Source organism: Huiozyma naganishii, chromosome 2, assembly GCF_000348985.1.
Source record: "Huiozyma naganishii CBS 8797 chromosome 2, complete genome".
NCBI lineage: Eukaryota > Fungi > Ascomycota > Saccharomycetes > Saccharomycetales > Saccharomycetaceae > Huiozyma > Huiozyma naganishii.
Genome location: NC_035923.1, coordinates 478294 through 503409, shown reverse-complemented (window position 1 = coordinate 503409; position 25116 = coordinate 478294). Strand labels below are relative to the sequence as shown.

The 25116-nt window shown below is 48.7% G+C and overlaps 14 protein-coding genes across 14 annotated transcripts; 8 read left to right on the top strand and 6 right to left on the bottom strand.

Annotated features, from left to right (window-relative positions):
• Nucleotides 1-452: 452 nt before the first annotated feature.
• PWP1 (rRNA-processing protein PWP1) lies at nucleotides 453-2195 on the bottom strand (the record flags this gene model as incomplete). The annotated part of the gene is made up of 1 exon (XM_022611547.1): nucleotides 453-2195. The coding sequence occupies one exon, from the start codon at nucleotides 2193-2195 to the stop codon at nucleotides 453-455; it is 1743 nt and encodes a 580-aa protein (XP_022462946.1).
• A 343-nt stretch (nucleotides 2196-2538) lies between these two features.
• NMT1 (glycylpeptide N-tetradecanoyltransferase NMT1) lies at nucleotides 2539-3915 on the top strand (the record flags this gene model as incomplete). The annotated part of the gene is made up of 1 exon (XM_022611546.1): nucleotides 2539-3915. One exon carries the CDS (start codon nucleotides 2539-2541, stop codon nucleotides 3913-3915), a length of 1377 nt encoding a protein of 458 aa, XP_022462945.1.
• Nucleotides 3916-4268: 353 nt separating this feature from the next.
• On the top strand, nucleotides 4269-4994 carry NCW2 (Ncw2p; the record flags this gene model as incomplete). Its single annotated transcript, XM_022611545.1, has 1 exon — nucleotides 4269-4994. One exon carries the CDS (start codon nucleotides 4269-4271, stop codon nucleotides 4992-4994), a length of 726 nt encoding a protein of 241 aa, XP_022462944.1.
• Nucleotides 4995-5267: 273 nt separating this feature from the next.
• Nucleotides 5268-5888, top strand: UPS1 (Ups1p; the record flags this gene model as incomplete). Its single annotated transcript, XM_022611544.1, has 1 exon — nucleotides 5268-5888. The coding sequence occupies one exon, from the start codon at nucleotides 5268-5270 to the stop codon at nucleotides 5886-5888; it is 621 nt and encodes a 206-aa protein (XP_022462943.1).
• A 352-nt stretch (nucleotides 5889-6240) lies between these two features.
• On the top strand, nucleotides 6241-7056 carry HCR1 (translation initiation factor eIF3 core subunit j; the record flags this gene model as incomplete). The annotated part of the gene is made up of 1 exon (XM_022611543.1): nucleotides 6241-7056. One exon carries the CDS (start codon nucleotides 6241-6243, stop codon nucleotides 7054-7056), a length of 816 nt encoding a protein of 271 aa, XP_022462942.1.
• A 601-nt stretch (nucleotides 7057-7657) lies between these two features.
• KNAG0B02530 (uncharacterized protein) lies at nucleotides 7658-8215 on the top strand (the record flags this gene model as incomplete). Its single annotated transcript, XM_022611542.1, has 1 exon — nucleotides 7658-8215. One exon carries the CDS (start codon nucleotides 7658-7660, stop codon nucleotides 8213-8215), a length of 558 nt encoding a protein of 185 aa, XP_022462941.1.
• A 275-nt stretch (nucleotides 8216-8490) lies between these two features.
• On the bottom strand, nucleotides 8491-9435 carry PEX13 (peroxin PEX13; the record flags this gene model as incomplete). Its single annotated transcript, XM_022611541.1, has 1 exon — nucleotides 8491-9435. One exon carries the CDS (start codon nucleotides 9433-9435, stop codon nucleotides 8491-8493), a length of 945 nt encoding a protein of 314 aa, XP_022462940.1.
• Nucleotides 9436-9988: 553 nt separating this feature from the next.
• MMR1 (Mmr1p) lies at nucleotides 9989-11716 on the bottom strand (the record flags this gene model as incomplete). The annotated part of the gene is made up of 1 exon (XM_022611540.1): nucleotides 9989-11716. One exon carries the CDS (start codon nucleotides 11714-11716, stop codon nucleotides 9989-9991), a length of 1728 nt encoding a protein of 575 aa, XP_022462939.1.
• Nucleotides 11717-12640: 924 nt separating this feature from the next.
• On the bottom strand, nucleotides 12641-13033 carry KNAG0B02505 (uncharacterized protein; the record flags this gene model as incomplete). Its single annotated transcript, XM_022611539.1, has 1 exon — nucleotides 12641-13033. The coding sequence occupies one exon, from the start codon at nucleotides 13031-13033 to the stop codon at nucleotides 12641-12643; it is 393 nt and encodes a 130-aa protein (XP_022462938.1).
• Nucleotides 13034-13698: 665 nt separating this feature from the next.
• Nucleotides 13699-15795, top strand: PIN4 (Pin4p; the record flags this gene model as incomplete). Its single annotated transcript, XM_022611538.1, has 1 exon — nucleotides 13699-15795. One exon carries the CDS (start codon nucleotides 13699-13701, stop codon nucleotides 15793-15795), a length of 2097 nt encoding a protein of 698 aa, XP_022462937.1.
• Nucleotides 15796-16532: 737 nt separating this feature from the next.
• Nucleotides 16533-18734, top strand: SAS3 (histone acetyltransferase; the record flags this gene model as incomplete). Its single annotated transcript, XM_022611536.1, has 1 exon — nucleotides 16533-18734. The coding sequence occupies one exon, from the start codon at nucleotides 16533-16535 to the stop codon at nucleotides 18732-18734; it is 2202 nt and encodes a 733-aa protein (XP_022462936.1).
• Nucleotides 18735-18876: 142 nt separating this feature from the next.
• TOD6 (Tod6p) lies at nucleotides 18877-20628 on the bottom strand (the record flags this gene model as incomplete). The annotated part of the gene is made up of 1 exon (XM_022611535.1): nucleotides 18877-20628. One exon carries the CDS (start codon nucleotides 20626-20628, stop codon nucleotides 18877-18879), a length of 1752 nt encoding a protein of 583 aa, XP_022462935.1.
• Nucleotides 20629-22157: 1529 nt separating this feature from the next.
• On the top strand, nucleotides 22158-23354 carry KNAG0B02460 (3'-5'-exodeoxyribonuclease; the record flags this gene model as incomplete). The annotated part of the gene is made up of 1 exon (XM_022611534.1): nucleotides 22158-23354. The coding sequence occupies one exon, from the start codon at nucleotides 22158-22160 to the stop codon at nucleotides 23352-23354; it is 1197 nt and encodes a 398-aa protein (XP_022462934.1).
• A 212-nt stretch (nucleotides 23355-23566) lies between these two features.
• On the bottom strand, nucleotides 23567-25003 carry PTC3 (type 2C protein phosphatase PTC3; the record flags this gene model as incomplete). Its single annotated transcript, XM_022611533.1, has 1 exon — nucleotides 23567-25003. The coding sequence occupies one exon, from the start codon at nucleotides 25001-25003 to the stop codon at nucleotides 23567-23569; it is 1437 nt and encodes a 478-aa protein (XP_022462933.1).
• Nucleotides 25004-25116: the final 113 nt, after the last annotated feature.

The window sequence follows — 25116 nt, the reverse complement described above, 5'->3', positions numbered from 1 at the left end:
GCTCTAAGATATAGAGGACTGGAATAAAACGCATCGCAAAATGAAAAATTTTTTCTCATCTCGAAAATTTTCGATGCCGTCATTTCATACGAAATTGAAAAATAATAATTGTATAATGTTACCCGGATCATTTAGAGCTAGCTAGCTATGGGAACGATGGTCACTACAAGGCGCCAACCATCAACTGCGTTCGTTGACATCAGTAAGGTATCAAGACGCTATTTCGGTCCATTTTGGGTGATGTGTTTGTCATTGTCTTTATTTTCCCTTTCTTTTTGTGGATTTAGCTAGCACCTTTGGATAATGACTAGATTATTTTCGGCTGTGTAGATTTGCTATTGTACAAAGATGACTGGCCTTATATGCATACATAGAATTATAGATTCAGCGTCTTTACATGTTTCTTTGTCTTTGTAGGCACTGTGAGAGTTGATTTATGACATACTTCATTTTTACTCGTCGTTCTCATAATCCTCCTCCTCATCGTCATCATCAAAGTCACCCTCCCTTTCTTCTCTTTCTCTTTCCTCCTCGTCCTCACCCTGGTCAGCGATGGTGACAACCGTGTCAGGGTTGTCATTTGTAATGTACTTTCTGGAGATTCTCGAGGATCTTCCCACTTTTTGGGCGTCTTCGCGGGCTTGTTGTTGAACGGCTCTCAACTCTGGTGCAAAACTTTTACGGACAGATCTATTGGAGAACACGTCCCATAATTTCAAACCTTTACTGACACCACCGAGAACCATTGTACCCGATACTTCGATATCTGGAGCGTACGAGATGCTCAAAACATTCCCGACATCAAAATCCCTCGATAAGACCATGTTTGGGCCCTTTAGACCGTTAGTGTCTGTTGGGAATTTCCATGTCTTGGCAACTTTATCACCCATGGCACCAGTGGTCAACAACCCGGGGACAAACTTGTTTACTGCCAATGCGGATATACCGGAGTCGTGTGCCTTTAAAGTCCATACAGATTTCGATTCTGCATTGTTCCTTATGTCAAACGAGTAAACGTTACCTGTGTCTGTACCACAAAGTATTATATTCTCGTCGACAAAAGTGGCAGATTCGATCTCTTCACCAGAGCTGACCGACCAATATTTGGACAAGTTCTTGGCATCGTTGCTTCTCACGTCTGTCAACGCGATACGGGAATCGTAACCGGCAGTCAACAAAATGGACCCGTTGCTCTGATGCCACTCACTAGCGGATACATTCTTACCGCTGTGTATCGAGTCGAACGAACGCACCACGGAGGCGTTGTTCAAGTCCCAAAGTTTTACCGTATGGTCCGCCGAGGTGGAGGCCAACACGGATCTGAAAAGTTTGTTGTGAGCCAGCGAAAGCACGGCATCTGTATGGTGTGTGGTGACATGCGCACTCATCTTCTTATTCTTTTTTTTCGATTTCATACTGGCCATTGAGTTTTCCGTGGGTTCGCCAAGGATAACATCTGGGAATGCTTTATCGACACAATCTAGATTCCAGATTTCGATCTGTGGGTCGAAGGTACCAATAGCGACGAAATTCGCTGGATCGTCTGAGTTGCTCCCAGGTTTATAATTCAACCATTCAAGACATAGCGGGAAAGCGGGCAACATCAAATCGTGATGCACGTACAGCGAGTTGTCACGGACAAGCCCACGGGCGACATCTGGGTCCAGCTCGTCACCCTTTTCCTGTGGGATTTCAGCGCTGTGGAACCCAGCACCGTCATCGTAGACGTACACATCCAAGTACGAAACGTCGTCCTCTGTTCTAGTGGCCAGCACGAGGTTATCTGTTGGGTAGACTTGTAATTCCTGTTTTTCCTCTACGGCATCCTCCTGGCTGGGCAAAGATATATATGCATCGGCTCCCTCCTCACCCTCGTGGAACTTAACGTCCTCGTTGGCCAACCCGGGGAACATGGTCACGCCCTCGGCCTCACCTCCGGTAACCTCTGCGTCGTAATTCTCCAAATCGTACTCCTTTAAATCGTCATCAATGTCCAGCTGGCCCTTCAATCCGTCAGTGCTCCCTGATGTGGCAGCACCCTCTGCCTCCAGGGCCTCTGCCTCGGCATGAGATTCCGCGCCGAGGTTCAGTTTGGCCATCTCTTCGATTCTCGCCAACTCCTCATCGTCCAATTGGTACTTTTCAGCAAACTCTGCTGCAAAACCTCTAGGAACCCACGCAGTGGCTGAGATCATTGTTTGCTAGGATTGAATATGTATGAAGGGTTCTCCAGTGTACAACAACGGCTTGCTCTTCACACTTGACAGCCTCGAGGCTTCAAGCAATTTTCTTTTTTTCTTGAAGCTCATCGCGAAAACTCGAAGAGACAGAAAAAGAAAAATTTTCCAGGTTCGTATCGAGTGATACAGGATATGCGATGATCTGTTTGAATAGTGAGTGAGACGGCTTATGAGACGTTGAAGTTTGGTTGATGAAGGGTCAGGTTCCCCCTGTGGAGTGTGTCTCGAGGGTCAATTGCGAGACTGAGGGTGGTTGCTGATTTGTAGCAGAGTTTTGGAAGAAAAAAAACAGAGAAGAATGCCAAGTAACGAGACAAAGGGCCCGGGTTTGAAGGAGCTTCTTGAAAAGCTGGCGATCAACGACCCGTCGAAGTTTAGGGACGGTGATGGCCCTGCAGAGCAGCGCAAAGATATGAAGGACTACAAGTTTTGGAGGACGCAACCGGTGACCTCGTTTGACGAGTCTGTGGAAGATGAGGGCACAATTGATGGAACAAAGACCGCAGAGGAGATCCCGAAGGAGCCCTTGGCCATGCTTCCAGCGTTCGAGTGGTGTGATGTGGATATCCTGGATCCACAGCAGTTGGAGGATGTGTACTTATTGCTCAATGAGAACTACGTGGAGGACAAAGACGCTACTTTCAGGTTCAATTACACACGGGAGTTCTTCAATTGGGCGCTGAAGAGCCCCGGATGGAGAGGGGACTGGCTTGTCGGTGTACGTGTTAAGGAGACGGGAAAGTTGATTGCGTTTATCTCTGCTATCCCTGTGACTCTTGAGGTGAGGGGAAAGACCGTCCCCAGCGTCGAAATCAACTTTCTGTGCGTTCACAAGCAATTGAGATCCAAAAGACTGACGCCCGTGCTGATCAAGGAGATCACGAGGAGGGTCAATAGGTGTGACATTTGGCATGCGTTGTATACCGCTGGGACCGTGCTCCCATCCCCCGTGTCAGTTTGTAGGTACACTCACCGCCCGATCGACTGGAATAAACTGTACGAGGTCGGGTTCACAGATCTCCCCATGGGCAAGTCTGTCTCTGAGATGACCGCCAGGTATGCGATTCCAAACAAGACCAAGACGCTGGGGTTGAGACCAATGGTTGCTGGCGATGTGGATGCCACGTTATCCCTGCTCCAGAAATACCAAGCCCGGTTTGACTTGAGACAGATATTCTCCCGCGAGGAGTTCAGCCACTGGTTTCTTGGGGGGCCCAACGCGGAGCAAGATAAGGTCATCTTCTCATACGTAGTAGAGGATGCGGACGGCAGAATAACGGATTTCTTCTCCTTCTATTCTCTCCCCTTCTCTATCTTGAACCATTCCGTCCACAAGGAGCTGGGGATAGGGTATCTCTTCTACTACGCGACTGACGCGGATTTTGAGTTCACTGACAGATTCAGCACAGAGGCTACCGCGGTCCTGCGCAAGAGGTTGAACAGTATCATGGGAGACGCTGTCGTGCTCGCGAGACGCGCGAAAATGGATGTCTTCAATGCTCTGACATCGCAGGACAATGCACTGTTCTTGGAGGACCTCAAGTTCGGCCCTGGAGACGGGTTCTTGAACTTCTACCTGTTCAATTACAAAACGTTCCCGATCACAGGCGGGATCCGTGAGGACAAGAGCTACGACACGGAGAGGCGCAGTAACGTTGGTGTTGTGATGCTTTGAGAAGGGAAGTGCAACGTTATTTCCACAATATGTCATTGCGACGACTGTGAAGCGACTATGAAACGCCCTCTCAGGGCTTAGTTGCCGCTTGTTTCTGCCGTTTTTGCACCTCGTTGTGCCTCGCTCTTTATTTTTAGTTTGCGGCACTGAATGTATTGAGATGGCTTGGCAAACTGAAATTGGGCGCGTTGTAGCACAGCATCAGGGCGGTATCGTGGAACCACGGACACACACATATATATAGACGATGATAGGAATGGATGTAAGACGTTAATGTAAACGGGTTGTAGCTTGTTTTTGTGTGTCGCTGAAACGGTAGTAACTGAATCACACACACACACACACACACACAAATGAAATCCAGTATAGTTCTAACCAGCCTCTTGAGTACGCTAGCAATTGCTACAGACACCGGTGCTCTCGAGGAGAATCCTGCCGCAACTACTATACAACAATTGTTGCAAGACACGGAAACCGTCGCTACCAATACAGCTGAACAGAACGGTAAGGTGGATACAACAGCAGTAGCAGCAGCTATAACGGCCGCAGCCACCGTTGCTACCACCGATGCAGCCACCAATACATATGCGGTAGCGCCCAGTGGTACTATTGTGACTACCGATGCTCAAGGACGGACAACCACGCAATTGGTATGGTACAACCCTGCAAACGTAGCGTCTGGGAAAACGGATGCGGCAACTGCCACCGCGAAGGACACCACTAAAGTTTCCGACAAAAAGGGTACACTACAGAGCACAGAGACGGCGAAGGTAAAGACGGGCAGCGTAGCGAGCGAGACACACACCACTACAGACGGACCACTGAGCACCGTTGTGGGCACGAACTCGCTGGGACAAACGTACACCTCTACGCTATGGTGGTTACCAAGCACTGTAACCACTGCTACCAGCGGTAGCAGCCACAGCAGTGGTAGTAGCAGCGGGAGCAGCAAGAAACGGTCGTCCACAGCGACAATCGCGAAGAACCGCAACGGCACAACCAGCGACAACAACGGTGTGCTATTACACGCCAACGGCGTCTACGGCATGGGAGCCCTCCTCGCGATTTTCCTGTTTTGAGAACCCCACCTGCAACACCAATACCAGCTACAGCATCAAGAACGAGTCATCGTTGCTTAACTTTCATAACTTACAACAAATTATATAAGAAATATTCATAATCGTTCAAAACGTCGTTCCCTGAAGTTCTTGAAGGACCGTTTACTTAGAAGGTAGGGAGGGATCACGAGGCAAGCAGGGCGGTCTGTTTCTTTTGAGTTAAGTGCGTGCGAGGACACAAGGTTCTTCGGTTGCTATACACCACTCTTTTGGCTTTGCAGCTTTTTTCTTTTGATGGTTCTACTACATTGCAACAGGGACACTTTCAACAGCGACTTCGACTGCGTGACGAGTGTGGTGTTCAACAAGTACCCTAACCCGTATGCGACGCACATCCTGTCGACGGATGTGATTGACCGGCACTTGGACCGCAGGGGGGACGTGCTGTTCACGACGCGACTGATACGGAAACAGGGTCGGCTGCCCGGGTGGGTGCAGTGGATAGTGGGCGGCGTCAAGATCAGCGACTCGTGGATGATCGAGTACTCGCGCGTGGACCGGCGGCGGAAGGTGCTTACGACGTATGCGCGGAATCTGGACCACACGCGGGTGCTTAAGGTCGAGGAGCGCACTACGTACGAGTACCTGCCGGACAGGCGGGCCACAAGCGTGCACAGCGAGGTCACCTTCACGAGCGGGCTGAACGGCATCAAGCACAAGATCGAGGCTTTGGCGCGTGCGAAGTTCGAGGAGAGTGTCAAGAGGAGCAGGGAGGGGATGTCCCTGGTGATGCAGAAGATAGAGGCAGCTGCAGAGCGTGTCGCAGCGATCAGCGTCGCTCAGGCGCAGGCACAGGCGCAGGCGCAATGCCAAACACAACCTCCGCAACCACAGCAGTCACAAGAACTTATTTAAACAGGGGGTACACAAACGGTACCTTTCTCACGTAAATACACATTCACATTCCAGGGCATTTATTATTATACATTGACTTTTTCCTCCCATCTTTTTTCGATGTGCCATTCACAGAACTGTAGACTACGCGAGTAGGGTGCATCTCACCAACTCAATGCAAAGAACGACACCCCAATTCTCTCGTCTTCGTCCTCCCCATCGCCAGCGTCTTCTTCCAAAAAATGACGAAAATTTTTTTGAATAGAAACAAAAAATTTTTCACTTTGGAACGATGCGATCTTCAACTGGTGGGTCTGTTCACAGACGAAGGCAGAGTATACACACGACCACACAACCTCACAATCGCAGAAAAATGTCCTGGGAAGACGATGCTATCAATGGGTCCGTGGGCCCTGCCGCTATTGGCGACGACGACGCTGTCCTGATGGAGTCCTGGGACGCGGACGAGCCTGTGTTGGAGTCCTGGGACGCTGAACCCGCTGCCGAGGAGCCCAAACCGGCTGCCAAAAAGAAAGCGACAACCCCCGCGACGAAGAAGAAGGGTGCAGACCCCAAGAAGGGTAAAAAAGAGGACGTTTTGCTGGCAATTGACACGCTCGACGAGAAATCGCGGAAGGAATTGTTGAAGAAGGCCGAACTAGAATCCGATTTGAAGAACGCATCGGACCTGTTCGGCGACCTTGCGATGAATGAACATCCACGGGCTGCTGCTGCCGCGAGGGAGAACGCAGACTCGTTGCTTCTAGGCGCACGGGCCACTTTCACAAAGGACACGCCGATCGAGACTCACCCACTGTTCACGCAGGCGGAGACCAAGCGTGACTTCCAGGACCTACAGAAGGCATTGTCCGTGGCGGTCACATCCATGAACGAGAAATCCTCTTTGAACTACTCCTCCGGACTGGCCATTGACCTGTGCAGGGATATCTGTAAACCAATGTCCATCGAGTCCATCAGACAGACAGTGGCCACTTTGAACGTGCTTATCAAGGACAAGGAGAGACAGGAGAGACAGGAGAGACTTGCCCGTGTCAGAGGTGGCACCGCCACGGGTGGTGCAGGGAAGAAGAAGGCCAAAGCCAAGACTAACCTTGGTGGGGCCTTCAAAAAGGACCAAGATTTCGATATGGGTGACTACGACGATTTCGGAGACGGTGATTTCATGTAAGTCCCCGACTGTGTCCCCCTCCCCCCCATCGAGCCAGTCTGGCAGCGTTGCCCATGCTCTTGCTCACAGCGGTGTCGCGGAACAGACCCACCGGCGCTTCACTCGTCACCGCAGGGGCTCCTGCGGCGGTGTCTGGGCTCCTGCGGGCCCTCTCTCCCGCGATTGCTGCTGCACAGAAGGCCTCCTAGCGCTGAACGTTCTGCGGCAGTTTTACAGCAGGTCCACAGAAGGCTCTGCAGCGCGCAGGCACCCTTTGCTTTCCTTCACTTGCTGCTCTATACTGGTACGTACGTTTCTGTGTATGCCGTGAGAAACAGGCGCAGCCCCGGCCCTTCCATTTCTTCTTCTTCTTTTTTTTGCTGCGGACTTTTCTGAGAGAGGCTGCACAGCCGCACATTGCATGTTTAAAACGGGCAAAAAAGCTTAAAATTAAGGGAACGCCACCACTTTCCCCTTTTGGGACATCCGTGTGCCTGTGGCCCCGATCGCTGTATATAAAGGACATTGTGTCCCCTTTGACAACGGGAGATACATCTTCTTGAAACTGTTCAGTTCCCTTCAGTTACAGAATACAGCACTCACATACAGAGATACGCACGCAATGTTCCCATTTTTCCCAAGTTACAACACACAGAAGGTCCAGCAGGTTAACAAGACCAACAAGTACCTGTTCAACAACCTCGTTACGCAGCGGGTTACAGGGGCGTACAAACGGTACTTGCACGGTGGTCGGAGACCACCGGTTCGGGAGACCGCTTCTGCAGCACGGCCACGCGGTGGTAACGGTGCAAGCGGCCCCCCTCATGTGAACGGGGCTGCGTCCCCGACAGCGCAGATGCACACGGCGGGGAAGAAGCTGGGTGCTGAGAAGAAGAGCGGCGGGGAGAAGTCGCAGGGCCATAGGGCAGCAGAGGCCGGGAGTGGTACCGTGAGGGAGAACTTGAAGGAGATTGACCTCAAGTTAGGGAGGGCCGCTGCTGAGGGGATAGAGAAGACCGAGGATGCTACGCGCTCCACGGCCGAGACAATCAAGAAAACGATTTTAAAGGGCACAGAGGAGACTGGGGATGCTGTGAGGGAGGGTGCCCAGAAGACGAAGAAGTCCGTCAAGGAGAATGCGAAAAAGGTGGAGGATACGGCAAAGAAGCACACACGTTGAGAGCTGGCTACTTGCAGCGAGGGTGGGACCTTAGACGGGGGATAAGAGCAGATATCTTAACGTCTTCGTCTAAACTGGTGGTTCACCCCATCTCTCTTCTTCTTCCTCTGTTCAATTGTTAAATCTTTTGCGCTGGTATTACTAATTACCGATATCCATATTCACATATATATCTAACCTTTTCGCTTTCTTATTGTCAGCTTCTCACGCTCTAGAGAAGTGTATGCTATCATCATGTATTCGTTAGTGGGGTCTCTTGGTGGGCGACAACGACATCAATTTGTTATGCTCTGCCGTCTTTTGATGACCTCAACGTAGTTATACGGGATGTAACCGACGTTACCGTCCCTGGTTCTCACACGCCACCATTGGGAGTCCCGCCCAAAAGTGTCCTTCTCCGAGATGATCGCCATCAAATCACCCTTCTTCAACGGCACCTCGATCTTGGCGTTCTCCGGTACAAAATCGTACAATGCTCGAGCAAACTTCAATTTTGTCAAATCAACTGGGTCATCGTCGAGCCCCTTGGAGAGAATCTGATTTGCATGCTTCTCATTTAGGCGGTTGATGTATTTGTTCAGAAGGTAGGGGAACCCAAAGACACCCATGAAGAATATGATCAACGGTTTCCATGCGAGTCGCCTCCTCGCACGCTTCCTACTGGCAGGAGTCGCCCCGGAGGCAAAACTCGTAAACTCATCAACCATATCCGCTTGACCACCTTGTCTTGCCCTTCTGGCAGACCTGAACCTCAACAGCCGCTTCAGAAACTTGATTATACCAAACAGACCAAAGAACGATCCCAACATCTCCTTCAAACGACCAATCTCCTCCGCAAAACTGATTAGGGTAAAGAACGAGTTATGCGTGGCCATGTAACTGGACTCCAGCATCTGTGCAAACCCATTGATCGCTCCTATCAGGTTTTCCAACAGTTGGAAAGTGGCCATCGTCGACTCAGTGACGAAGTTCGTGTCCCCGTTCCCAGCAACACCGCCGCCGCCGGGGATCCCATACCTGTTGTACACACCCATTCCTCCACCGTACCCACCAGAGAGGCCACCGTACCCATACCCAACACCACCCATGCCATACCCACCTCCGTTCATGCCGTACCCACCTGCGTTCATACCGTAGGGACCACTGGATCCGTACGTGTTGAAGGGACTGTTGTACACTCCACCTCCGCCAATACCAAACCCGTTGGAGGCACCGTTCATGCTGCCACCCTCATAACGAGGTTCCAACCCTTCGTTACCCACCACATCTTGTCCATTCCCGCCAGCTTCGTCGGGAAGGGCGGCACCCTCGGTGGCTGCACGGGCCCATCTCGACTCGGTATCTCATCATCTGCTGTCTCCTGCCCTGGAGTAGCCCTGCTGAGGGACGTTTGCGACGCAACCTCCCAAGGTTTCGGCCTCACATTCGAGTTCATACTCAGATAGGTTCGGTACAATTAAAATTTACACTTCACGAAAGAACCGGCTGCTGCTTCCACTCAGGAACCGTCCCTTTCCAACTGAACATTCCTCTTCGTCTTTATTTTTTCCATGTTATAATTTGTTTCTTTCTGTTTCTTAAATATGTCAAAATTCCCGTTCGAAGCGCTGCTCGATGGTGCTGGAATCCCGCGCTCAATGAACGGTACTGCTTCATGTATAACGGCGATACTGGCAATACCCCTTACTATGTCGATGGTACTGAAACAAACAACAGAAATTAATATTATATAAGATGTATTAAAAAACCCTTGAATAAGAGTGGTGGTACCCTTCATTGCATTTCAATGGGGACATTCAAACGGAATCCCCTGCGGGAGGAAAATGCTTTGCTACTGGTTGCTGTAATCGCAGCAATCTCCTCATCGTCGACGTCCCCCTCGTACTCCCACTCGAGAAGCTTTTTGTGCACGGACTCGTCGTCTCTCTCTGAGTCGTCGCCGTATTCTCCCTCTTCGTGACTTGCGTGGTGGTCATCCGGGGAATACTCGGAACAGAAAGAAGTACAGGCGGACGACGATGGGTCCGTGGTTTCCTCGAACCGTTGTAACTCCTTAGTAGATATTCTGGAAATCCTACAGTGTGTCGCTGTATTGGCTTCTTTTGTCTTAGTTGGTCTGGTAGAACGTTTCTTCTTTGTATCGTAAAGCTTGTCCAGTGTCTTTTGATAGTCCTCAAATTTGCTTTCCAACCTCTTCAGCTTCTTCTTCAATTTCAACTCCTCGCTCGTCTCAGGCTTTGGTCCAGCCGATTGACTCTTTTGTCTCTCTTGTAACATCTCCAAGATCAGCTTGTCCTCTAAGAGTCGGTTGGTTCCCATGGAATTGAGTAACTGCGCGTTCTGTAGCTTCAGTTCGCCAATCTCAACTTCGAGCTGCTTGATCTTTAAATCCAGTTTATTGGACTCTAATCTACTCCTGTATTCAGCAATGGCGTTGGAATTGTTGTTCGATAACTGCGAGTTTTGGCCCGGTGGGTGTTGCGTCGACCGCACTAAACGGGCTTGCGATTCGTGAAATGAGGCATTTGTTACTGATGGTTGGTGTTGCTCAAACAATTCTGGGGCATCATAGTCGGTAGACGTCGAGGAGATGAAACTGTATCTATTGACGTTGCTACTGCTACTGCCCTTTTTATAATTGGGGACGTTGCCATTCCTAACGTACTGGAGAAAGCCATTGTGGTCCGTGGCGAAATTATTTGCCTCGACGTTTTCGCCTCTACCTTGCATCTTTGTTTCCAATGGCACAACTGAATCTAAGTTGTCCGGTGCACAAACGGTGGATGTATTTGATACAATTCTATCACGTGGTGAATCAGTCTTCTCCATAATATCGATTTCTAATGGTGGGATAAGCATATCGCTGCTTTTTGAGTTACTCTTCAACAGAATAGGTTCCGTCTTATTTGTAGTGACGGTGTTGGTTACAACTGGAGTTTTCTGCTTCGCGGCATTCAGCCGTTGATGGTGCTGTTGGATCTTCTCCAAAGTTTCTCTGATGCTCAGCTTGGGGAGATTGTCGTCCAACAGCGGATTAGATTTTATACTCGATGTGGCACCATCGTTACATTCGACGTCATTTGCTGCTGTGTTAGATGGTGCGTTTGAAGCGCCCCTCACTAAAGTGGAGAACAAGGGTAAGTTGTTTGGCTGAGAGATAAATTCTTTCTTAAACATCTTAGGTTTTGCGTTTTGTAAAATGTTGAACCTTATTGGTGACGATGATCTGAAACCACCACCATAATCTTTATTCCCGAAGTTCAAACTCGAAGCACCACGAATCCCTAAGTCGTTATTGTTGGCAGTTCTACCACGGCCCGTCCGCGATCTGTCGTTCAATTTTGACAGTGAAGTTGGGTAAAACCCTACTGAATCCGAGAGCTTCATCTTTGTGGGCGACGCCAACAGATGGTGGAACGGGTTGCTGGAATCGTCCAAGCTCAAGGAGATGGGCGATGCGGACGGTGTCAACTGCTCTGTTTTGAATTGGGGGGAGTACATCTTCTTTTGAACCTTATTTTATTATCCAGTGTTCCTGTGTTTCCGTATCTGTGAAGTAGAATAACTAACTAATTGCAGTGGTATATATTCTGGAAATGCTGATACAGGGAAGATAAAGAGAAGAACGGATGCTTAGTGATTGTACAATTTTGCGTATTCGAAGATCAAGTTCCTCTTCTGGGGTTCTGTATGCTTTTTTTTTATTATTTATATTTTATAATAGCGAGTGACAAAGTTGGGAAAAGTGGTGTAAAACTTGCCCTGTTGTGGTTTGCTGTTATTGATCAAATGAGTGCGAGTGTGGTTGATTTTCTTTTGATGTGACGACACCAGCAATGTTCTGAAGGACCTGTGCTGAACTGAACACCGCAACCAGTCGTGAAAACAGAAACGAGATCTTGTGAAGGCACAGTTCAAGACGGAGATCACAAAGACACAAGTGGGTTAAAGTGAGAAGTGAAGGAAGAGGAAGAAAAAAAAGAGGCATAAGATCCAAAAAGAACCCCCACCTTACTTCATCTCAGCTGAACTGTTGAAAGCTGATAGGACGCCTCCCAAGTCCCAGAACCTGCTGCCAACGGGACCGACTGGCCCACACCGACCTCGAGCGATGCCGTTTCCAAAAGAGGAAATAAACGGTATTTACTGTTTACTGTTTTCCCAAAGAGGAGACTGGGAAATACACTCTTTTTGGATTCGATTTCCAGATCGGGAAAAAAGAAACAGAATAGGTGTAAAAGCAGTGAGTCACGCGAGTCTCACGTGATGCAGAATTCCTCTCTCTGCGAATGAGCTGGGACCCCGGGCAGCATGGGGCGTACGCGGGACTGGCCTGGGCGATGAGTACTAACTCCGGTGATACCATGGGTTGGGAGGGGAGATGATAAAGGTTTATTCCCTTTCTTGTATTAGTGAAATGGGCAATTAGGGTCTCTTGACACGGAACTGTTTGAGTCTGGCTCTCCTTATGCGCTCATGCCGGTCCACTAAATCATCTATGCGTTTGTAGATTTTGGTCCTGTCCGGGTCGTTCAAGGGCAACAGTTGTCCGATTTCGTCTGCGGTTATTGAGTCTGTCTCAGAACTGGCTTCCGACCCTTTATCCTCATGTTCTGCAGGTTCTGCCTCTGAAGTGACCGGGGATGACTGTGTCATGAGATGGTCCTCCGAGGAGGGGTCCTCGTTTTCCTTCTCGTTCCGGGTGCGTCCAAAAACGGGTTCCTGCAGTCGAAGATCCCGCTCCAGCTCGCTCTTGGATCCGTATATGCGTGCAGCCAGATCCTGGATCCGTTGCAACGTTGTCAATATATCGTCCATCTTGTCCCTCGATACCCTCCTTTCCAGCAGCCGTTTCCTGCGTTCGTCCTCGTCTCTGCCCATTCTTCTTCTTGGCCCTCTCTTTCAATATATCTATTCTCACCCACGTACGGACCGTCACAACCTCCTTTTGCACCGCAACAGCAAGTCTCAATTCGGGTTAAATGACGTTTCAGCCCTGTATTACCCTGAAACGGCGCGCCGCTTTTTCTTCTAACTTTTTTTTTAGTTATTTTTTCCTTTCGGTAATCTGTGGCGAGTTCGATGTCTTGGTAACTGGGTTCGAGGGTTAGCCTGATAACTAACGTTGCTAGACTGGCACACCTTCAGATTCAATTGCAGTACACGCGGCACGCAGGTATACTCAGAGTGGGCAGTGCTGCTAGCAAAAAAAATACATTTTTTTCTGGAAAGGAGAGAAGGAAAGAAGGAACTATTGAACTCAAAACAATATCAACAATAGGAGGGATAAAGAGACACGTTTGTTACATATTTGAAACATAGAACAACCTGGAAACTATCTGGGTCAAAGTTACAGTGGAAGTAAACATTTTCTCCAGTGACACACCCCTTTTTTTTCCTCTAAACCTTTGCTCTTGCCCTGTGCTTAGAGATACATTACAAGGACGGAAAGCAACTATTAATTGTAAAAAAAACAGTTCAATATGGAGACTGGGAACCGCAGTTTTGAGAGGCAGGGAGATGCGTACGCGAAACAGGCGCGTGGAGACAGTGGTTCACCAGATGGACACAATTTAGGATCCGACAACTACCTGGAGAACGAGGCGGACTCGTCGATGGCGACACCCGATGATGTCATTCCGAACGCTATAGTGATTAAGAATATCCCATTTGCCATCAAGAAGGAGCAACTGTTGGACATCATCGAGGATATGGATCTGCCCCTACCTTACGCATTCAACTACCATTTCGACAATGGTATTTTCCGTGGGTTGGCGTTCGCCAACTTCACCACAGCGGATGAAACCTATCAAGTTATCAACAACTTGAACGGGAAGGATATCAACGGTAGGAAACTGAAGGTCGAGTACAAGAAAATGCTCCCCCAGGCAGAGAGAGATAGAATCGAAAGAGAGAAGCGTGAAAAAAGGGGCCAACTTGAAGAACAGCATAGATCAGCCTCGAATATCTCTTTACAATCCTTGGGTAAAGCCATGTCCAGTTCCGCACTGAACGGCAGCGGCTCAAATTCTCAACTGGCTGCAATATTTTTGAACAGCAACCCTAGCAACAACAACAACAACAACGGATCCTCGGGGAACTTCGGCCTCTACAACAGCAGTCAGAACTATTCCAGCAGTAGTTTGGGCCAACAACAGTCGTCTTCTCAGTCGCAACAACAACCGTTGCTGACGACTCAGCACACCGCAAATTCTTTGTATCAACAGAATTACCAACAACCACCACAGGTGCCATCTCAAATCCTTTTGCAGCAATCGCAGGTTGGAGCTGGTGCAAATGACAGATTTTTGGCACCGTTGCCTTCCTCTTCCACTGTCCCAATTCCACCGCAACAGCTGGATTTTAATGATCCCGAGACTTTGGAAATCTACTCCCAGCTATTGTTGTTTAAGGACCGTGAGAGAACATATTCGGAACTGGCATATCCAAACGGACTTTCTGCGAACCACAAGCGCATAATCAATGTTTTGTGCTCATATTTGAATCTGACAGAGGTTTATGATCCAAGATTTATGATTATAAAGAGGAAAGTGTTGGACCACTCCTCTTTGCAGAAGCATTTACAACAGCAGGGGCAACTCCCTGTCAATGGCTCCAATCCATTGCAACCTACCTCTACTGGTGGGTCTTTCAGCAAGTCTCACTCCTATACCAGCCTACTGCAAGCTCATGCTTCAGCTGCTGCCGCTGCCGCCTCAAATTCAGGCTCTAACGTCACCGGCAATGGTACCCCTGGTAACGTTGGATTAGGGAATAACTACGGCTCCTCCAAGATCTCTCATGTAACGCCCGTGCCGTTGTCGAGTCTTAGCCAGTCTGGTGTTACTGGTGCCAGTATCCTGCAGCAACAGAATGCCCCAGGGAACGGTTCTCCAAGAAGCGTGTTGAATAACGCAGTGCTGTTTAATACAGACCAGGTGACGCCACAAAGTTTGGCCAACGCCCAGGCTCAACAGCAGCAACAGTCATTCATGAGACAGCAGGCCACTTTGACCCCATCTTCTCGTATTCCATCGGGCTACTCTTCAAACCATCAATCAACTTTCAGTACCCTGAATCCACTGCTGAGGAATGCCGGGGCCTCGCCCACGGCAGCGACGACCCAAACTAACACGGCGTCACACAGGATGCTATCCGCTTTCCACAACAGTGCTAATGCGAACAGCCCCACCATCAGCAGCGCATCGACCTACTACGACCAGCAACCGCAATCTCAATCTCAATCCCAGCAGCAACTGGCTCCACAACATACTAACGGCTCCATTCATTCGAACTTTTCGATTCAGTCCTTTCACGATGACGGTGTTCCGTTATCGTCTGCGCAGTTAATGAGCACCAACGAGTTGATCTATAAATCGTTGAGCCACACTGGTACTGGGAACGGGAGCCCTGCTGCAGCTGCCGGCGCCACTTCAGCACCAACCGCACCCGTAACTGCTACTGCTGGATCTGGAACAACTGACACCACGAACGAATTGGAGAATAACCTCGCTCGTTCTTTGAGTGGGCTGGATTTGACGAAGCAACCCGTGCAGAACAACAAGAAGCCCGTATGGTAAACAGTTTTCACCCATAAACGCTTAGAATACCGTATATGGGTACTTCCTTTTTCTGCATCTGCTTCAGCTGTTAGGTTTTTTAGTAGATTGTGGGTTGTTTTCGAAGGTTCTTTCGAGCTCGCATGGTAAAACAGGTCCAGCTTACACCACTTACTATTCCCACTCCTCGGGAAGACCCTGAGCCTTCTAATTACGTCCGCGACTTCTTCTAGCAAGAACAATGCTCCTTCCATCACTCTTAAAAAACATTACTAATACTTCACCTAAAAATGAAACGTTAACGTTGTACGATAATGACACGAAATGACGAATTGCAGCACACTGCTACCAATGAAATATAGAAACTTATACTCCCCCTCTCTCATCATTTGTAATACTTTCTGATACATATAGGACTACTGCTGTACACACCTGCCTTCGGGCAGTTCAACGTACGAAATGATGTTATTTTCACCTTAATTTTTTTTCAATCGAAAAAAAACGATTTTTAGTCAAGTTTTTGTTTACATGTGGACCGCAGCGCTGCGTAGCCCGTTGTGTAATTAGGAATCACGAGATGTTAGCGTGCACTTGACACATTCGCTCTTTCATTTTGTGTAACAGGTTCAATTGGATCCAAGGGGACTGTAATGTACCATCTTTACACACCAAACAAGTAGAACAAAGAACTAAATAAAGAATAGGGCTGTTAAGGAACTGCACATCCTCACGTGAAAAAAAAAGGTTTGGAAAGGTAAATGTCCTCTTCGAATGATCAGGAAGCTGGGACACATAGAGATCCCGTTCAGAAACGTTCGCGATACGCGGATTATATACTGCGATCGCTGCAGATTGACTCTAACAGAGCATTCGGGAACCTTGATTGGAACGATAGGGACGACGACGACTCGTCTTCTGCAAGACGCCATCTCAGATCGCGTAGGAGTGCCGTGAGAAACGGTTCTAAAACGGAAATTGTACATTCAATCGAAGAAGTTGGGAATGCTGTAGTGGAGAATAATACCCCCCGTGGTGAAGAATCTGTATCTGGGGGAGAACCGAGCGCTGAAGAGAAGAGGAAACCGAGAATCAAAATTGTATGGTCTTACCAACAACAACAACAACAGGAGCATATTTCTCCTTTTCCTACAGATATTGCTGTTGCTAACAAACTCAATGGAAAGGTGGAGTTTTTTACAAAGCTGAATGGGGTCAGGTATAAGTATCCCGGTGGTGTCAAAATAAAGTATGATCGTAATCAACTCCTCAATTTCAACAGACTGATACCGAACGGGTTCAGTGAGAATGATTTACCCCCCGTAGATAACAAAGCGCGCGCCCTCCCTAACGACTTCCAGGACAAAGAACTCCTGTTTAAGTCTGTATACAAGTACAAAAAAGACTATACCGTTGGAAAACTCGTACCGAACGAAACCGATAAAGAAGTGTTCAATATACTGTTGCAGCGCTCTTCTAAGGCAAGGTTTGTAAATTCGAATATTTCGTTATCGTACCAGCAAAAGATATCCAAACTGGCTGACATACGCATAAAATTCCTGCATGGCCGTTACAAACCTGTTATCCGCAGCGGAATTGGTTACATTTACATTAACGGGTTTGAAATAAAAACACTTTACCCGAGCCCTTATCCGGAATCTGTCAATTTCCAAAGGATTGTACACATATGTTCGTATTGTTTACACTACTGTTCTTCTCGATATGAATTCTCAAGACACGATGACAAGTGTTTACAAAAGTTACAGGGGCGACCGCCAGGGACCGAGGTTTACAGAGATAAAGAGATAAGTATTTTTGAGGTGGACGGAAGAGAGGAGAAACTGTTTTGTAGGAACTTGTGTCTGCTCTCTATGCTATTTCTCAAATCGAAGACACTGTACTATGAAGTGGAGCCATTCATGTTCTATGTGCTTTACAAGAATGAGGGAGAATTCATCGGATACTTCTCAAAGGAGAAAGTCAATTCAACTGGCTTCAATCTGAGCTGTATCATAACACTACCTACCTACAGGAGGGCAGGGTACGGTCATTTACTGATGGAGTTCTCTTATTTGTTATCTAGACGGGAATACAAATTGGGTACTCCTGAGAAACCGCTTTCTGATCTTGGTCTTCTTACTTATAGAAACTACTGGAAGATCAAGTGTGCAGAGACACTCCTCTTCTTACACAAGAAAAATTGTACCCGAATAAGCCTGAATGAGTTAAGCTCTTTGACGGGACTGACGACCACCGACATTGTATTTGGGTTGGAACAACTGAAAGTTATATGTTGCCGAAAAAATATTACAAGACCGAGGAAAAAGGACTATGGACTTTACATCGACAACTGGGATCGTATCCAACAAGTATACGACGCCTGGAGATCTAAGGGTTATGTTACACTAAAGTCTGATAGCCTGTTATGGAAGCCCATGATTTATGGTCCATCATCTGGAGTCAATGCAATCATCAGCCACACATCCAATACAGAACCCCATTTAGAAGAGGAAGACCCCCCCGTGGACTTTTTCAATAAGCAGATGTCGTCAGCAGTTCGGTCTATCTCAGAGCACGGGTTTGGTGAACTGTCTCCAGAGGATATCACTATAGCTGAGATTAATCAAAGAGCGGGCGAAACTGCAGATGATGACGTAGATGACGAAGATAGTGAAAATTGGCATGTGTGTGTCCTAAACTCCAATGGTGCCTGGAGTTCAGGGGAACCTCTTGAGACTGTATTGAGGCCAAAAAGTAGTCTATCGGCACCAAGTATCAGTGATGCTGAGGATGAAGACGACGAGATGGTGACAGCCCCAGGGGTGAGAAACCATCGCAAAAATATCCATTTTGTAAATGGTACGGTTGATGACGGGGAACCGGATCGTACTGGAGTGTCTTACACAGGAACGAACCCTGAGCCCGCTTCCCCAATGGCATCTTCAATTAAGTACCATCGATGATGAGTTTTGTTTTCGTGTTTTGCCGAGTCAAATGATGATGTAACAAGGATAAAGCTAGAATATTAAAGAATTTATATCGATATATGTGTATATAAAGTAACTTTGTAGCCTTGGAATGGAACCCCCAATTCGTAAAATCGTGTTATATGACCTCCTTTATTATCTGTGACGGATCTGGTTTTATAGTAGTAACCGTGTTCTTAGAGTGTCTGGACGAGGTGTCAATATCATGGCTGCCCAGGGTGTTGGTCCGGCTGTTTAGATGGTTAAACCTCCACTGGATCTCTTCTTCGGACCTCTGTCCTAGAACAATTGACAGCTCTTTCAGTGTGAATTTCTTGCTGTTGACCTCTAGTAGCAAGTCATCTTCATCTTTACTCCATTTTTTGAAATGTTGTTTCTCCCTGGTTGGCCTTAGAGAGGAGTCCATGTATGACGCTTGTGGTGTCATGAAATCCTTCCTAGGCGCAGTGACCAACCCGGCTCCAAGTTTGATACTTGGTGGTGGAGGTGGTGCTGCGGGGGTAACGATGGATGATCGCCGTGACGTGTTGGTGCTCGATAGATTGAACGACGATCTCCTCGAAGTAGGGACGCTAGATAAGTTAAAGGACGACCTCCGCGAGTAAACGAACGAATTTTTCCTCGACTTCATGGTAGTTAATGTTGTGTTTAATGCATGCATGAAGTTGTCCTGAGGCAAGTTTGACAAGTTTGGCAGCTGTAGCGGGTTCAACGAGCTCCTCCTCGATCTCACGATGATTTTTGGGACGAAGCCAATGTTTTCCTCCTCTGTTGGGAAAACATTTCTGTACTGCGGTTTGTGGTGATGTTGGTGTGGAGTCTTCTGCGATTGCAAGTTCGGTCTTGTGGCCGAGTGGGAGAACGATCTTGGCTTGACAAATTTGGTGGTGTTCGCTGCGGGGTAAGATTTCTTCAACTGACCACTGGCCGCCTCAGATTGCTTCTTTCCATTCGAATTGCTTGTTGACGCTGAAGATAAGATAGTGTGCATGCCGCTCGCCAACTTACCTGGACTTGAGTTGGCGTCCAGTACTCTGGGCGGGCTCATGCGGGTTGTATCTGAATCCGGTGTGTTCTGTCTTTGATAGTGAGGTTTGTTTGTTTCGTCTATTGCCCTGTTAAACGAGGTCTGCGCCTTCCCTGCGGATCCCAGCGGCGCAATTGGAGGTGTTGGAATATTCACAGAAAACTTGCTTGGCAGGTTCCCACTGTTCTTTGTCAAGTATTCCAGATCGATATTCGGAGATTTCAGCTCCATGATGTTTAAATCGGTGACGTCGACCAGCGCGGTCTTATTCGACTTCAAATTACCGGATTTCAACCTCCTCCACCGGAATTGGCACGCATTGGGGGTCCTATTTTTGAAGTACAGGGAGATGTCCTTCCATCCCAGTCTTTTCACCTCTTTCAAATGACGCAGCAGCAGATCGTCTTGAGGATCCCACGACGACGGGTTTTTAGTGGTACTGGGACCGTTCGCGCCATTATCTTTTGTACTGTTTTCATCACTATTGACAATCGTGGCGGTGGTGTGTGGAACGAGACTCTTTCCCTGATCCTGGCCTGCGCCAGTCCTCCGTTCCTCCTCCATCACGGGGATCTGTACACTTGCATGCTCCGGTGTTGGCAACGACGGTTCCCGTTCACTTTTCACGAACCCACCGTTTAATCCGGGAAGATGTGTTGCATCGACGCTTGTTTTCCGGACTTCGTGAGTGTGGAAACCACTTTGACCGAACTGGTGCGGGTGCGAATGGTGCGTGTGCTGATGACGTACCTGATGTTTGTGAGGGTGTGGGTGGCTGTTACCGAGAATAGTATTGTGATTGTGAGCCGATAAATTTTTAGCTGCTGATTTAGGAGCTGGCATGATGATGGAGCAACGAATGCTGTATATGTGGTAGAGGTGTGCGCGGGATGAACAAAAAATGGCACTGCCTGGATGACACAATAGTATATATGTGTATAATGGAGTATATCAAATCACTGGTTTCTTTCTTCCCATTAACACTCTTTCTTGATAGTAAGACAGTTGATACCGCTTGGTGTTTCGCGTAAAATAAATCAAACAAACGTACTAGTTGTCGATGGACGATGAGTACCTGGTCTACACTGGATTGTTCCTGATGTACACCTGGAATAGAAAATAAAATAAAGAAAAAAGCAACGATAAATGGATAAAAGAGTGTGCGTCACAAAACCAGTTAACAAGAAGTAAGAAACTGAAGAAAACTAATCAGCGATGAGCTTTGATTCTCATCGATATTTTTTTCATATATTTTGCAACAAGCGGCCGGTAGCGCCCGAGAGAGAGAGAGCTCGCGAGAGAGAGAGAGCACCCGGACCGATGTGTGGTTGCAGAGCCCGCAGAAGGCCGAGGTGTTGTACGATGTTTGCACTGAACAGTTGGTTGCAACACCAACTGACCCAGCGAGTGGACGCGATGAGGTGGTACGCAACGGCGAACGTAACCGCACAGCGGTACGCGACGTACCGCGAGGGAAGTCCCTCAGAGAGTGCCGCAGCGGTCCAAAGGGAACTCTTGCGATGAGCTGAATTTTTCTCTCTGCTTTTTTTTCCCGTAGCGAAATTTTTCACCGCGTCCTTTTTCTTCGAGGGTTCTGTGGGAGGAGCTGGGCGGAGAGACTCTGTCTGGGCGGGATATGTCCGCTCCCCCCGCTGGTTCCCCCGCCTGGGCTCCAGGCGGGGGAACCAGCGGGGAACGTGGCCTCACCAGAAAGAGGAAGAAAGGGGTGACTTATCCCTTTCTTGCAGGGGGCTACTACCAGGCGGACGATCAATAATCCGGCGAGGGGTGGGATTCGTTCCCCCCTCTGCGATACATGGTTGCTGTAGGTGGAGGCGCAGTTTTGGGGAGTACACTGTGCCACCCCTCTTCCGGTTCCTTTCCGATTTTCTCTTTCGGTGTACGATGCTGCAACGCACCTTGTCCCGCATCCGGTAATAGCATTCCCGGATGCGGTGACTATGGAAGGTGGCTGAAACGGGTTCCTAGAAGGAATGTGTTTTTGCCTCTTTCGGACGGAATCACGTTCCATGGAAGGCCGCCGGAATCTTGTAATGCACAGCAGCAAGATCTGAAGTTCGGCACCGTTGTGTGTGGAAGTTGTTCTAGCGGGAACAGCAACATCGTAAGAGGTGGCAGGTTCTCCTAAATGTGGTGTGGTTAGATGCTATCATCAGACAGTAATACCACCATTAACAATATCTGGTAGGGCAGTTTATCCGTTTCTGCTATTATCTTATTCTTCCTTTTTTCCTTTTCCTTTTTTTTTTAAACTTCGTGGGTCGTCTCGATGTCTCGAGGTCGAGCATTGAAGTTGCAGCTGTAGTTGTTGTGCCTCGGAGTTGTGCCGGTTGTTTGATTGTTCCCTTTCAATGTTAAAGTCTGCGACCAGTCGAGCAATGAGTTCTGTAACACCGGGCAAAGTGGTTAGTGGCACGGCTCCCCATTTCTATGACATCGGGCTGAATTTGACGGATCCGATGTTCCAAGGTATTTACCACGGGAAGCAGAAACACGCCTCTGATATCAGTAACGTGCTGTTTAGGGCATCTGAGTGCAACGTTAAGAGTGTCCTGCTGACTGGGTCATCCTTCACGGAATCCAAGGACGCAATGAAGTTGGCACAAGTGTGGAGGGACAATTCGTTTGCGTTGAACCTATACTACACTGTCGGTGTGCACCCATGCTGCGTGAACGAGTTTGCCCTTCAGCACCAGAACCAGACTATAGACCGGCCGTCTAACGACGAGGAGTACAACTCCCAATTGCACAATTCCGTGTCGTCGGATCCAGCTACTGCGGTAACAAACTTGCGGAAGTTGTTTGATCTGATCCAGTTGAGTATGCAAAACTCACAGTTCAGAGCCATAGGTGAAATAGGTCTGGATTACGATAGGTTGCATTATTCCTCTAGGGAGATGCAGCAAATCTTCTTCGAGGAGCAACTCAAACTGTCCTGTCTTGTCAATGACGATAAGAAACCGCTGTTCCTCCACATGAGAAGCTGCGCAGGCGACTTCATACGCATCTTGAAAAAATTTATCATTGGATTTCTGGACCACGAGGACAGATTCCAATTGAGAGATCTCGTGCACGAGGGGGACAAAGACAACGCCATTTTCTACAAGTTCAACCCGGACAGGAAATTCGTCGTTCACTCGTTCACGGACTCCCTCGAAGATTTGAGCAGTCTGTTACAGTTGTCGCCCAACTGTTACATTGGGATGAACGGTGCATCCTTCAGATCAAGCGAAAACATCGACTGTGTCCGCGAAGTGCCCCTGGACAGACTGCTCTTGGAGACAGACTCCCCCTGGTGCGAGATGAAGAGAACGCACGAATCGGCGAAATATATGGACAACGCGGATGTGAGCCGGTACCAGTCTGTCAAGAAGGAAAAGTTGGATAAAATACCTCGCGAAGAATGGAACTTGTATACAGTCAAAGGCAGGAACGAACCATGCCATATGGCCAGCGTAGCCGCGCTTGTTGCGAATGTGAAGAAAATTAGTCTCGATGAAGTTATCCAGACGGTGTGGTCAACTTCTTGTAAAGTATATGGTGAGTGAGATGAGTTTGTCCATCGCATAGTCATGTGTTCGGACTTCATTTTTCGTTGTTTGAAGTCGTTCGTTTTGGCTCTTATAAACATTACATATTACGTATTGGGAAGAGACGGGCCGGCTCGGTCCATCAAATGGTAAAATGTACCTGATGTGGCACTTATCTTTAGCAAAAAGTGATGAAAGAAAGAAAAGAAGGTGGTGGCTGTAGTTTAAGGCTATGGCGACTTTGAGTTCTTCTCCGTATTATCCTTAACCTCCTGTATTTTGTCTGCCTCTTCGTCCTCTTCTTCGTCTTCTTCGTTCAAGGGCGTCGTTTCACCGGCGACAGCCTGACTGAGGGACGTAAGCATCTCCGCAAGTCCCGATCCATGGAAGTAATTCCCGTTGTTGCTTTGGTCTGACCGTTGGTTTATCTGCAGCGAGGTGTCGAGCAGCTGTCTGATGGACTCAAGGTTGATAAGGTTTGACGCGGACTTGGACTCGGTGCCCGTGGCCTCCGTGCCACTCCGGGTTCCTGCCTTCGCATCGCCGTCGTTGTCTCCGTCGATTCTCTTGGTCGTAATGGCAAACACATCCTTGTCGTCCGCTGGGAATTTATGTGTCTTGAAGATCTCTCTTCTCATTCTTTCGAAGGAGACGTTGCTCTTGACGTTCTTGGCTCTGATACGGGCAAACCATTCTTCATCCGTCTCGCCGTCCTTGAGTAATGCGACGATAACGATACTCACGTTGTCGCACCCTATTCCAGTACCCTCCGTTGTTGGCGCACAGCACACATCGACGATCCGGGACGAGATGTCGTTTAGGGACATACCACCCTTATTAATCCCGTAGTATACCAAATCCACACATTCCTGCGAGGAGAGGCAATCCCAGATCCCGTCGCAGGCCAACACGACGAAATCGTCCGCGTCGTAGTCGAGCTGGTGCTGCATTATATCTGGCGAACAAGTAACGATCTGCTCCTCCGGGGGCAGCGTCTTGTTTGACTTGAACTCAAAGTCACCAATGGCCCTAGACAATGCGAGGTTCCCGTTGACCCTGTCCATCTCTACGAACCCGTCTGCAGCGACGATTCTGGCACGCTCACTCTCCAAGCTAGGTTTGTGGTCGAACGCAGTGGTTTCGCCTGCCGTTACCATGTGGCCAGCACGGTCCTGCTGTCCCCCGCCGTTTGCACACACGAGCATCTTATCGTCCCTAGAGATCAGCACGGAAGTGGCAGTGCACCCGCTGTGGTCGTTCTGCCACTGCGGGTCCTCCAAAAGCTCCTCGTCCGCTTTGAAGAACGTTTCCCTAAGGGACTCCGTCATCAGCGGCACCACCTGCAGCGCATCTGCGTCCGCACCTTTCTGCCGGCGCTTCTCGTACACGGACTTGAATATCTCTGCCAAGTGCGCCCCGCAGAACCTCGCTACGTGCGCCCCACCGTGCCCATCAAGCACCGCATACATCGCCCAGTGCGGCACCGCCTTCAAGTCACCATCACCACTCTCAGCAATCTGGCACCCAAGCACGTCCAACTCCACGACGTGCGCATCCTCCATGGACATCCTCCACCCTTGCATGGCACACAACCCAAACGCACTCCTTGCATCGACACCGGAGTGGTGCTCCTTCTCTATAACGGGACTCGACAGTATCTGACCCATCACTGCAACACAGATCCCAGCGACGTACTACACTTCACTGACGGGTTGTTCTTCCTTCCAACAGGTGCTCTTCCGCCTCCTCCTCCTCCTCCTCTTCTTCTTCAATTTATTCA